General features: G+C 37.1%; 2 protein-coding genes across 4 annotated transcripts in view; both read left to right on the plus strand.

Annotated features, from left to right (window-relative positions):
• The window catches only part of tdrd7a (tudor domain containing 7 a), a 20,090-nt gene extending 12,000 nt beyond the window's left edge, over positions 1–8,090 (plus strand). For both annotated transcript variants that reach the window (XM_014023491.1, XM_014023492.1), the window contains exons 12-21: positions 421–632; positions 804–938; positions 1,326–1,409; positions 1,501–1,635; positions 2,500–2,610; positions 4,410–4,566; positions 5,743–5,894; positions 6,576–6,769; positions 6,857–7,017; positions 7,236–8,090. In XM_014023491.1, the coding sequence (XP_013878945.1) occupies positions 421–632; positions 804–938; positions 1,326–1,409; positions 1,501–1,635; positions 2,500–2,610; positions 4,410–4,566; positions 5,743–5,894; positions 6,576–6,769; positions 6,857–7,017; positions 7,236–7,462 (1,568 nt within the window). In that variant the 3' untranslated portion in view covers positions 7,463–8,090. The remainder of the gene's footprint in view (positions 1–420; positions 633–803; positions 939–1,325; positions 1,410–1,500; positions 1,636–2,499; positions 2,611–4,409; positions 4,567–5,742; positions 5,895–6,575; positions 6,770–6,856; positions 7,018–7,235) is intronic.
• Positions 8,091–9,338: 1,248 nt separating this feature from the next.
• Positions 9,339–13,190, plus strand: part of tmod1 (tropomodulin 1) — a 43,582-nt gene continuing 39,730 nt past the window's right edge. The window contains exons 1-3 of one of the 2 annotated variants that reach the window (XM_014023486.1): positions 9,339–9,661; positions 11,929–11,994; positions 12,610–12,746. In XM_014023486.1, coding sequence (XP_013878940.1) covers positions 12,624–12,746 — 123 coding nt within the window. In that variant the 5' untranslated portion in view covers positions 9,339–9,661; positions 11,929–11,994; positions 12,610–12,623. The remainder of the gene's footprint in view (positions 9,662–11,928; positions 11,995–12,609; positions 12,747–13,190) is intronic. The other variant, XM_014023487.1, reaches the window with a different exon arrangement.

A 13,190-nucleotide genomic window follows, 5' to 3' on the forward strand; every position in this document is an offset into this window, starting at 1 on the left:
CGTCATTACGCTCTTGCGCGATGCTGCGTTCAGGACAAGCATGGAAAACTCACCACTCTTATGCCAATACAGTCGCAATGATGCGTTTAGGTATCGAAATGGAATTGCATGAACATTCACCTGGTGGTTATGTAAAACAGCGAATCGATAATAAAAAATCTGCGTCGACAAATTTACATAATCGACATCATCAATTATTTCAACTAATCGGTGCAGCCCTAGACTGGTTATGTAAATTAAGGGATCGGGTATGGGTTGTGTGTTTTGTATTATTTCAGATTGAATGTCTGTTCTTACACTTTGTGAAATCAATTATTAAAGAAATGCTATTTATAGTCTGGGAAAACTGGTAATTATCTTTGAATCATTCCCTCAAATACAATCAGTGTTTACCTTTTTCCTTTGTTTTCTTCCTACCAGGCCTGGAGGCGTTCAGCTCCCATTCTCTGTTGCTGTCCTTGTTGGATAAGTTGGCAGTTGGAAAGATCCTGCTGATGGAAACATTACCTTCATGTCCACAGAATGAAATGCCTCAAGCTGTTCTTTATGACACGTCTCAAGATGAAGACATCAACATTAACACCTTGTGCCTGAAGTCTCTGTGGGACATGACGATGAACAACCCGCTCTCTGTATGATAACATGAAGAACGTTCTCATATCAATTTTCTTTAAAGTTTTTATTTTTAACTGTTTGACTTTTAGTTTTAGTTTGAATTCAAGCAATAAAACAAACAACCCTCTGCGGCACACGGTTAAATTCTTTAGCATCATCTAACATTATTTTTTCCCTGTTTCCTGTAGTTAAATGTTACCTATCAGGATGTGTGCATCTCAAGCGTGTGCGCTGATGGAACCATTTTCTGTCAGCTGCCTTCCCGAGGAACTGCCAGGCTGAGGAAGTTGCTTGAAGAAGTAGATGCATATTTCACCTCTCAGGTAAACAAGATGTTGAGTTCCACAAATTGGTTCGTTTAACTTGGTTGCCAGTGTCCTGAATAAAGGCGCAGTGTAGTGAGATCTGGATTAGTTTTGAGCTGCGGTTGATTCGAATTGTGGTTGAATTTTCCAAGTGAATCTGAGTAGATGCTTATGAATAAAAAAATATAAAGTCTTCACAGTTATCTACTGATGGCTTGGTGCCAAATAAACAGTAGACCTGCAGAAATTCAGTTGATGTCCATTCCTGAATGTTAGAGCTGTTTTGGCAGAAAAGATTGAAGATGATGCTGAAGTGCACTGTGATGACAAACATAAAGGTTTGGGTAATGAATATATTTGACAACCAAGATTTAATATTAATTTTGATACAATTGTTTCTACAAGATGGCGTTTGAGTCCCTTGTTTCCAGACCTTTCACTGGCAAGTTCTGTTTAGCCTGCTACAAAGGAAAGTGGGCCAGAGCAGAGGTGGGACCCCAATTCCAAAAATAGATTTATCTTTTGGATCTAGGAAAAAGTTGTGTGCAGAGATTTGACCATGTTTAATTTTTACCTTCAGCTGACCAACATGTATGGCAACAGAGTGATGGAGATTCTCTTCATGGACTTCGGGGTGTCTGCAACCGTTGAAGTCACCGATCTTCGAGAGATTCCCCTTCTTTTTTTGAAAGCTTTGGTTGTCATTCCACCACAGGTTTGTTAATTAAAGTGTCAAGATGCTTCAACAATCCACTGATTTTAATAAGCTCATTTTCTCTAGTTTTTAAAATGTACAAAACGATGTCTTTATGGTGCTGCTATCCCCATGACCCGACCCGGAATAAGGGAAAGCTAATGGATGATTATGAACATAATCAGGGTTCCTGCAGATCCTTAAAAAGTCTTAAGTCATTGAATTCATCAATCCTAAAATAAGGCCTTAATTAGCCTTAAAATGTCTTAAATCAGTCTTTCAGATGTCTTAAAAATGTTAACACATTGTACATAGGATGATTCATTTCAAATATTAAAATAATTGGTAACATTTTTTTTAATATTCACATGCAGACATTCCCCTTTGACATCACTTCCTGTTATTTCACATGCAAATATCTCAACAACTGTCCATCTGAGCAATGAGAAATTTGTTTTGTAATATGGTAATTTTGTCTTTCCAAAAATGCATTCACTTTTCTTACAAAAAAACTGATGTCACAGTTTAAAACTGACTGCTAAGAATGTTTCTGCTATAGTTAGATATGGATAAAAACTATTGGTCTATTAGCTATATTTCAATACTTCAACCAAAAATACTTTTGTTTATAAGTTTCTGCCACAGTTTTTATTTTATTTTATTTATTGTCATTTGTGTTTATTTTGAAATTGGTCTTAAATTTAATTTCACTTGGCATCAAAAAGTCTTAAAAGGTCTTAAATTTAACTTGCCTTAAACTGTAAGAACCCTGATAACGTAAATTTGATTGGTTTGTTTTGTGAAAAGATCTGTAATTAGCAGTTCATGGATAATTTTGTTCCTTTTCTGACAGATGGGCAAATTKTTTTTTTTTTTTTTTTGCAGACTATTAAATGTCAACTGGCTGACATCACTGTCCCAGGAGGAGGCTGGAGCCATGAAACCATTCTGTGGTTGAATGAGGCCATGCTGGGAAAAGAAGACTGCAAAATGAAGGTGAAATCTAAAATAAGATAAATTAGAAAAGAAAACAGACAAATGGATCATAGTTGAAATTTAAATCAGATTATGACACATTCACTTAAAGTGAAATGCTTACATTAAAATGAAAAAAAAAAAAGATCTCTGACTGTAAGTTAATACTTGTGAAAGAGCTGATCATTGAACATGTTACATGTTTTACTCTACAATAGCTGCTTTAATAGGTGCTATAATTTTCTCCTGGTCTACAGTAGTTTTTACAGTTAAAACTAAATTATGAATAAATTACATGTTTAAAAATGAGCTGGAGCAAATTTAAATTGACTTATCAAAATTTAGGACTTGTAAAACATTAAGATTTTACTAGTATGGTTATATTAAAGGGGCAATATCATGTAAAATCAACTTTTTTGAGTTTTATATCATATTATAATGTTAAACTCTCATCAAAAACATGTCCAGAGTCTTGATTTGACTCATTCATGCATGTTTGATAAATCCTGTAGTGTCCTGAGGCAGCAGGCAGGGGAGCAAAAACGACTGGTTGGAACTAGAACCACCTTTTGGGATCAGCTCCTCCTCTGGGCTGTGTCTCAGAACACACACCCACCCGGCCCAGGGAGGATGATTCAACCACTAGATGTCGCTGAAAACAACAAATCCTACACACTGTGCCTTTAAACCTGTTTATTGGTAACATTCTGCGGTAACAGCAGGTAATTGCCGTCGCTTTCGGTTCTTGAATTTGAGGAAATTGGTACTGGAAAGTCCTTGAATTTGATGTTGACCAAGGTGTGGGAACCCTGTTAAATGGGTTTGTTATGGTATGTTATTTAAAATCAATGCCTTAAATTGCATTAAATTTGAGCTAAGGTAGTCTTTAATGTTATTATTTTTAATTTTTTTAGCAATTTTGGAAACCCCTCGGATGGTTTGGTTTTGTCTCCTCTCAGCCAGACATGTTTATCTGGGTGATTGATTAGCTGTATTTGATTGTGGCCGATAAATAAAGCGATAATATTCGTTTCAACAACTGAAACAGGCACTCTGTTACGTGGGAAACTGATTAAAATCGAAAATTGAATTTGGAATGAAAAAAAATCTGGGATTTAATTTTTGGGCCATATCGCCCAGCCCTCCGTGCACATCGTCTGTTTTACCTCCACGAGTTTTTCAAGGTTTGACTATCTTTATATAAGTCTGCTTCGTGGTAACAGTCAGCTCTGGAAGAGAGTTTTTTGTTTTTATTTTTTTAACCGAGTGGTTGGACAATTGCAGCGTCCAACCACATTCAGCACAGACAAACACACCCATGAACTTCAGACCAATCACACGTTACCATCGTAGCGGGAGGGGGGTAAAAAGTTCTGCCGGCGGGTTGTGCCAAAAGGGGCGGCCAAGTTGACACTGGGAACACTGGTGACGTTATTTTTGTCATGAAACTGCGACAATCCGTACCGATTTCGGCAGTTCAGAGGGAGTGTGAATTTGACTTTAGAGTCTACAGCTGGACAAAATGAATCAAATATGCGGTGAGAACCTAAGGTTAGGTTCTGTGATGCTCATTTATATAGATTTAAATTGGGGGGAAATGCTCGTTATCACTTAATCTTCTGTCAAACGAAGTTGTGTGATAATTTATGCATTTATAGTTCAAAAAGAGCTTTAAAATGACCCTTAATAAATGTGTGTTCACTGTTGAAGGCTTTTTCAAAATGGCATTAAATTTGATTGGCTGATTTTTGCAGAAACCCTGTCTTAGCCAAAAATGCCGAATATGTTTTTACACTTAGTTCCTTTTGTTTTTATTTTAGATCTCTAATCTAAAAGAGTATAAGGGGGAGAAGGTGGTCTGTATGTACCTGTTCGTCGGTGGTGACGGCCAGGAGCTGCACGAGAGCATCAACCATCAGTTGGCCCAGTGGGAGCTGAGGCAGAAACTGACCACTGACAGCAGCATCGTGGATACAGGTGAGATGATCTATTCTTTGCCTGACAGTTCCTGGCAGAAGTCAGTATTAGGGGTGCTTACAGTTAATCGACTTACCATTAATTGTCGAATAATTTTTTATTCGATTAAAATGTCTTCCAATCGATTATTGAAAACATCAGTTTAAACCTGATTTCAGTGTAGTTTTGCCTTCATCCAGCAGAGGACGCTGCTACTCTACCCGGCCCTGTTAAATTGAGCAGAAAGCCGCCTCGATGTGGGCGGGACTGCAAACGCGCGAGTCTTGTTTAGTTTTTTTATTTTTTTATTTTTTGCGAAACAACGATAATAATGGACTACACCAAACTGGAAGGAAAAGTACCGAAGGCTGTACCGAACCCTCCAGCAGTTATGATGCTGAAGACAAGAGAGCAGGAAGACAGAATGGAAAGCTAACTTTAGCTAACGTTAGCTTCCTCTTGTTGAGTTTAACTTGGTGTGAAAGACCAACAACAAAAAAGTTACAGTTGCTACAAATATTAACTTGAAGTTAATCTAATCTGTGTAACATTAGCTGGTTTTAGCTGGCCAGTAAACCAATCTAATGAACAGTAACTGACGTCAGATCATGCTGTGCAGCCCAGCTATGATAGAAGCAAAAGGAATGTAAACAATTACTAGTACTCATTTGTATCTCACGTCTTTCAGGGATATTTTTATTATGTTCTTAGTTTTTTTGAGTTAATCTTTATCTTAAAATAATACCCTGTGTTTAAATTATAGTTTTTTGTCTTCAGGGGGAATTAACTGTTTTACTTATTTTATTCTTTCATTTTTTTTTCCAACCAGCAACTTAACAGATTCTTGTTTTGTTATATTTTATAATAATGTGAAAGAAATCCACATTTCTCTGTTCATTCAGTCAGTGTTTACTCACACAGCTGGCACAATGAATTGTTAAAATAATACTGTACTTTTTTAAATTTGGTGTGTAAAAAATTAGCTCTTCATGTCATAGAAAGAGAAATGTCAGGTTTTTAGGAAAATGGCCGCTTATCAATTAATCATTAGTCAATCTATAAGATAATCAACTTTAGATTAATCCATTAATTGATAATTTGCATCCCTAGTCAGTATACAAATATTTTAAGTGAATCACACTGACTAAAATAAAAACGGGAATTTTTAAGTTTTGGAGTGTTTTTCTGTGTTTTCAGGTCACACTTCTATGGTGGAGAGGTTGACTCTAAAGAGCTCATTCCCAAACCCTGTTAACAACACATCACAGCTACGTGAGAAAGAAGTGCATGCACCCATCAAAACTGAGACGCAGCCGCTCTCATGGCCTCCTCTGCTGAATCTCCCTCAGGTATGTAGCTTTGTTTGAAACCTGTTTCTGAAAGAAGTCAGAATAAGAACCAGTAGGTCTCATCATGTGTTTCTAGCTTTTCTGTGACACAGCCAGTCGCTGCAGTCAGCTGCTTTCTGATTTTCAGTATTACCAAGCCTTCATGTGCTGTGACTCATGTTTACACGAGACACTTCGTGGTTCACATCATGTGCACTTAAACACTGCAAATTCAGAGCTACAAGCACATTTTGCAAGGAAAAGAAAAACGCTACAGTAAATTTCTTGATTGACACCTCTGCAGGCACAGTTTAGAAAACAATGTCAACAATAGACTAAAATCTTATTTTGAATTGAATAAAATATTAAAACACTAATAAATTAACAAAACAAGTAAGACAGTGTTGTGTTATGTCATCAATCATGAAGATATTTAAGGATAATCCTGAATACTCTTCTTAAACTAAAAACAGCTAGAAGCCAGCAGTCGCTACATTAGTTTACATTAGGGTTATAACAGTTTTTAATACTTTACAGTAAATAAAATTACACTTTTTATGAAACAAATATTTGCTGTACATGTATTGTGTAAGATTTATTTCTCTGTTTGATTAGACCTAATAAACATATTTTTGGATTAGTTTTGCTGTGATGTAAGAAATGTAAACAGTTGTGTGAAAAACCATCATTTCCCGTCTCCAGCCTGGCCAGAACATGGATGTGTTTGTGCCAGTGGTCTGCCACCCGGGTTACTTTGTGGTCCAGCTCTGGCAGTCCCTGCATAAGCTGGTGGTGTTGATGGGAGAAATGGTTCTTCACTACAACCAGATGGAGAATACCAGCAGAGCTGTAAACATCCAGAAAGGAGAGGTGTACGCTGCCAAAATAGACAAGAAGTAAGTAATAAACACTCTGCACCAGGTAGACACAGAGGATTTCCTAGATTCCTGTCATTTAGCTACGTTTCCCTCTTCTGTACACAGTTGGCACCGTGTGCAGGTGAAGGCGGTCCTGGCCAACGGACTGGTTAACGTCTATGAGCTGGATTACGGTAAACATGAGCTGGTCCACAGCACTGTCATCCAGCCTCTGATAGAGGAGTTCAGACAGCTCCCCTTCCAGGCTGTTGCTGCACAGCTGGCAGGTGAGTTGCATACTTTCCTGTACAGTCATTGTGAAAGGTTAATTTCTCATTCTATAAGATCATCATCTCGTGTAAAAGTAATCTCAATTTCTTTTTTTCCTGTATCATTTGTTTCAAAAGTGCATTTCGCCCACGTTTAATTTTTTTATTCTAACACAAAGTACATGAGTGTATCACCTCATTGGCGTTCACTTAGTCCATTCTGCTTCATCGTGCAGGTGTGGAGCATCGCCACTGGTCAGAGGAGGCTTCCATGTTGTTCAGGAGTCATGTGGAGAAGAAGGCGCTGGTAGCACAGGTAGAGAGCGTGCGCGATGTGTCGGAGATTAAAGGTGAGCTGTGGGAGCGCAGGTTGACGGTTTACCTGGTGGACACTTCACTGAAGGAGGACCTGTGGATTCACAGCATCATGGCTGACATCAGAGATCTGTCTTCAGCTGCGTAGGATGTTCACACGCACACCTATCAGAGATGGCAGCGATTTAAACACACCGTTTCTGGTTTTCTTTATTCTGCTACCTCCAAATTAAACATTTATTCGATCTTTGATTTATGATTCAGAACATAGTGAGTTGTTTAAAAGTTATGCTCTTGACTTACATTGCATGTAACAGTTGTATGTTATGGGAAAGAAAACTTTATTGGCTTATATGCATAAACAGTTTTTTTTTTCCTAATTTGTGTCAAATGTGTGCTGCATGTACGGCTGGCTGCTTTCCTGCTTAATGTTTTGTTGTATTTAAGGGCTTTTTATATGATTTCTGTATAAGTCTACCCCTTAAATTACTGTGTTATTGTACATAGTCTTCAAATATTCACTAGTTTGTGCATGTTGGTTTTGCTGTTGTGGAGTTTTATTTTTTATTTTTATTTTTTACTTGAAACTCTTTAGAGCACATAGTGGTTTTTTTTTTTTTTTTTTTTTTTGTGCGAATCTTCTAAAGCTTAAGCTCCAAACTGAAGCCAAGCCTAGGAAGATTTAGCTGTCATTCCAGCTAAAACATTAATGTAAAATATTTTTCAACTTGTTTTTGGAGTGGGGGAAAAATAATAAACTACCGTTCTTTGCAGAATTGAACATTTCCTTTATTTGTAACCTGACAAAGATTACATTAAAGAAACAAAAAAGAAACATTAAAGGTTATTTGATTGGTTCAGATCTCTAACAGTTTCCTGTAAAGTAGGGGAGACCGGGGACAGTAGCAACAAGGGACGGTTGCAACATAATTTTTCTGCAAACAAAAACAAGCTAGAGTGATGACACTGACACAATGTACATGCTCAGTTAGAGGTCCCGCCTTTCAAAGAAAAAGTAAACAGATTCAAAAACTGATCCAGGATTTATTTGAAAATAACAGTTTTTGAGGAACCAAAGTATTATTATTTTTGCCCAGCTTTATTTTTGTTATACTGTTGTCACTGTTTTTGTGATCCAGCTCAAACTTATATGGTTTAAACAAGTGATATGTTGACTTTTAACTAATATAGTTAAAATGTATCCAGATCAGCTTATTTAGCTAACACATGAGGTTTTATCATGGCTGACAGGAAGGGGGTCCCCATAAAATAAATCTATATAAAAACAGCACATACAGATGATATTAAGATGTTGAAATTAAATTTACACTTAAAAGGGTATTGGGTATTCATGACAATTTTATAGTTTAAAACATAAAAGTGTTTAAAATGTATTTTCTACTGTTTCAACAATGGTTTTAAAATCCCAGTTTCTTTAATGTAAATGTTGCATAATGTAGGAGTACAGAGACAATTGGCAAAACAAAAATTAATCGCCTCACAAACTGATCTATTATCCTTGTCTCAAAAACTCAACTGTATTTTATATCAGTCTTTGACATCTGTATATAAGGTCTACTCATCAAAGCAAATCTATATTCATCATTTGATCAAAAAGAATAAAAAACACTGTAATATCATAACTTAGTTTTTATAAATTAAGCAATAATATAAATATAACAAAACTTATTTACAGTGAATTATATTGCATTAATAATATGTTGCCACCAGCCCCAAACAATGGGGTCAAATGCAACACCTGACTTTTCATTTTCAAATGCAAATTATGAAGAATGTACCTGCTTTAATGATCTATAAATGTTTTGACTATTAACAGACAGATGTAAATTTGCTGTATTAATATTTGGTTTGTCTAATTCAAACCATCTGAGTGACTGAGTCAAATGCAACAAGTGTTTCAACTGTCCCCGGTTTGTCCTAAAACACTCGTGTCCGATAATGGGCGCAGAGCCGCTTGGTGACGTCATTGGAGTGACAGGGCAGCCGCATGGTGCTTTTTGCAGGGAGGAGGAGGAGGAGGAGGAGGAGGATCTCTCCCCAGTAAGTGTCCTTTGAGGGAGACGAGATCCAAACTTTCCCAAAAACCCACCAAGACCCAGCCGGGGACGGGGCTCGGGAGGCCGTGTGCACGCAGAAATCGGCCGGTTTCTGGTGTCTGTCCGCGGGTCATGGGCTGCTTCACGTAGCGCGGTTTCAGCCTGACTTGCGCGCGTGCAGCGGAGCGGAGCGGACCTCGCGCCGCGGCTCGGAGGGAAACCATATCTGGTCAAAGTATTCGTTGCTTTCACCCAGCCGGCCCGACTGGCTATTAATAGCGCCGGAGGAGGTACGTACATGAATGCAAAACTTAACAGAGTGCAGGCGAATAAAGTGAAGACTGGAGGTGGTAGGCTACATTAGATTTTATTTCATTTGAAAACACCAAAAGAAAGTTTTTTATGCTCAATGAGAAAGTTTCTTGGAGGTTTTATCTCATGATAGCAAATTCTCCAAATATAATTAGACATTTTAATTAAAGTATATTTGGAGTTAATTGTACTTTTTAGTTTTCTGTGCACAGAGTTAAATCCCTGAGGCAAACATCCTGTCCACTAAATCTCCCTGCATGATTCATCACCTTAAAAAAAATGCATGAACTACGTGTGAATTAATCAAATCTTGACTACTTTTGGCAACTTGGTCACCAAATAAAGTATAATGTAATGCTTGATAAATCTTTGACACTTTGACCCCTGCAGAAAACACAAGGGGCTGCCAAAAGCTTTTATCTGCGAAAACAGGAGAAAAAAGTGGACATTTTCTTTGTGTGTGGTTTGTGCAAATCACTATTTGATCATAGTTCTCACATGATGCCACTGCTAAGCCTGTAAATGGACACCATCAGTGCAGACCTAGCAGAAACCCACATAATTCACATGACAGATGGAAAACAGTTGTCCCTCAGCTGTTGTGGACTGAGGAGTAACTTTTTAAGTTTTCTGTTGAGTTAGGCAGGCACCACATGAGAAGTACTCACATTTTTATTTGTGTTTGTGAGTTATGTATTTTTATAGTTGTTTTTGTGGATAAACTGGAGTCAAAGATAGATTTGTTTCAAGTGTTTTGAGACACACGTTACTGCAACCGATTTATTGGTTGTAAAAGATTCTAGCTTCACAGAGAATGCAAGTTTTACAGAAACATGCCTCATGTGAAACAAGGAAAAATAAGTTTTTTTCTTAAATTTTATTATTTAGGTTTATTGTGACAAAGAGTGCTCATCATCTGCTAAATTTCACAAATGTGCACACATCTCACTTTAGATCCTGTTTCAGATTTTTATTTGTCAGTCATAATAACCGAATCAGTACCTACCCTCTGGCTCAGGTGGTTTAAAAAAAATTACACTTCTCCACAGTAAATGTCATCCTCTTGAAGTAGAAACCTAAATACAGGCGAGGCCTGTTTGGTATCATCAGGTCAGGTTGGTGTCTTCTGGTTGACTTGCAGTGTTATTTGGACCTCGGCCCAGTTCCTGATCCAAAGTTTTGGAAACCTGTCATCGATCTAAGTTAAAGCAGAAGAAAAGAAAAGCACGCTTGGCTCGATCTCTGTGGATCGGAGCCAGAACCCAGATAATGCTAAAAAGTGAAGTTCACAACACATTTGTACTGACTGAATTCATTGTCTTTATTTCATTTAGCTTTGCGTCTTCTGCAATTTATTGTTGTGTAGTTGGTGCTGTTTGGTAGACACTGGTCAGTGAGACACGTCTTACACCAACAAACACCTTGGTGTTTTGCAACCCATACAAATTCCCATGGAGCTAATTTGTCACAAACTATAGTTAACTGATTTTTAGGCTAAAAATAGGTAAAAACATGATCCAGATTCATACAATGGTTGGTGACCTAAATGTGGAAATAAAACAGTTTGTTCAGATTTTCTTTTATCCTGTTTTAAGTTCTTTTAAAATCTGGTAGCTTTTGTAGTTACTAGGGTTGGGCATAATCGTATCATGTGCAATTAATCGTCAGAAAAACATTAATCGATTACGTTTTGGCACTTTAATACGATTAATGCCACCAGGCAGAGTCCACTCTGTGCTCCTCTCTGCTTCAAATATGATGAACATTAAAATAAAGTTCTGTAATTTATTTATCTATCAACACAATTTAAAATTTGATGAATAACCTGAAGTCTGTAATTTTTACACAGTTTGGAACAGATTTTTATGAAGAACAAATCTTTCTCACTAACTTGGTCATGTGACCAGGTCAGGTGTCCACGGACTCCAGGGGATTAATTGTCAAATTAATCGTTATCAACTAAATACCACAATTAATCATGATTATTTTTTGCCAATATTGCCCAACCCTAGTAGTTACTCAAAATAAGTGAAATTCATGTTCTTCTGTTTTCATACTTATGTTAGAAATCTAGTAAATTAAAACCTAAATAGTTACTGCTGTGGTTATGTTATTTTTACCTGCTGTTTGAGTGGTTTTTTGCACTTGAACTCTTGATTAGGTTCAGCATTTTTGTCTAATAGATTTCTAATGAATCTCTTTAGCATTAGCTGGTTTTCTTCACCTGTGCTTTTGCCTCTTTCAGTTGTTTTACCAGAGTGCTTGAAGGAAACTGTTTGCCTTTTATTTGACCTCAGAGGTGGAGATCAAGGTAAGAGAATCTGTGCTTGTGTTTGTTTGTCTTGTTTGTAAAATATCTCATGAACCACCAGATGATGTAAACGAAACTCCCAATGTACGTCTACAGCTGTTTAACTCTGGAGTTAACCCAATTCAAGATGGCCGCCACGGCCATTGAAACTTAGTCCAAATAGGCTATAACTAAGTGAATTTTACACAAATTGAGGTAAATTAGGTGTAGTAGCTGAGCATATTGAGCAAGATATATTTTTTTCTATTGCATGTAAGGTGGATATGCATTCCTTCAAAGAATGATGCTTTTGCATTATTATTATTATTATTATTATTTTGTTTGCTTTTCAGTCATTCAGGCACCCTGTTTTATTATCTTTTTTGTTTTGTTACTGGTGTTTTGGATGTTTCTACCAACAGATTTTTGTCCTCAACGTCTAAAATTTCCAGCATTTATCTTGCTTGTCTTATTTGGTTAGTAAGGTGAAACCGATAGTTTTTCATTTCTTGGTTGAACAAAAGCTAACAAAAAGTAAACTTTACAAAAACCAAAACAAAAAGGAAATTGACTGTTCAATTAAAAGCTTGACTTAACCATTCCTATTTAACATGATGGTTTCCCTTCATTCTCCAGGCGTGCTCTTCATTATGTCGGTGTTAAAGAAAGAGATGGAGAAGTACAGGGACATAGATGAGGATGAGCTGCTGAAGAAGCTCTCGGAGGAAGAGCTGCAGCGGTTAGAGGATGAATTAGAGGAACTCGATCCTGATGTAAGTTTATAACATCCTAAGTCCATAAGGAGGAGATTGTGTCAGTATGTTGGCTTCACTGGAGAGTTATGGGGTCATACTGTCTTATTGAAACCTCTAATGTAATGTGCTGCAGGAAACTAGATAGACTGCAGGTTCATTGTGTTTTCATTGTCATTTCACTCTGTTGAGATCCATTATTTCTTCTGTACACTGATCTGATCTCCTTCCACAATATTTGTGCTATGGCTGCTTCAGGACATTTCAGTAATGACTTTTGGTACTTTGGAAATTTATATTTTTTGAGATATTTAGCTTTTTTGCCCATTTTCATTTTATCACTGAAAATGAATGGAACTGTCTTCAACATCCTTAAAAAAAAGCTGAGGTTCTCCTTCCATGAAGCAGCTCTGTTGTCCTCCATCCATATTTTCAGTTCCAGGCTGAGTCATTTCTACCTTCTCC

The sequence above is a fragment of the Austrofundulus limnaeus genome, unplaced genomic scaffold, assembly GCF_001266775.1.
Source record: "Austrofundulus limnaeus strain Quisiro unplaced genomic scaffold, Austrofundulus_limnaeus-1.0 Scaffold372, whole genome shotgun sequence".
Taxonomy (NCBI): Eukaryota; Metazoa; Chordata; class Actinopteri; order Cyprinodontiformes; family Rivulidae; genus Austrofundulus; species Austrofundulus limnaeus.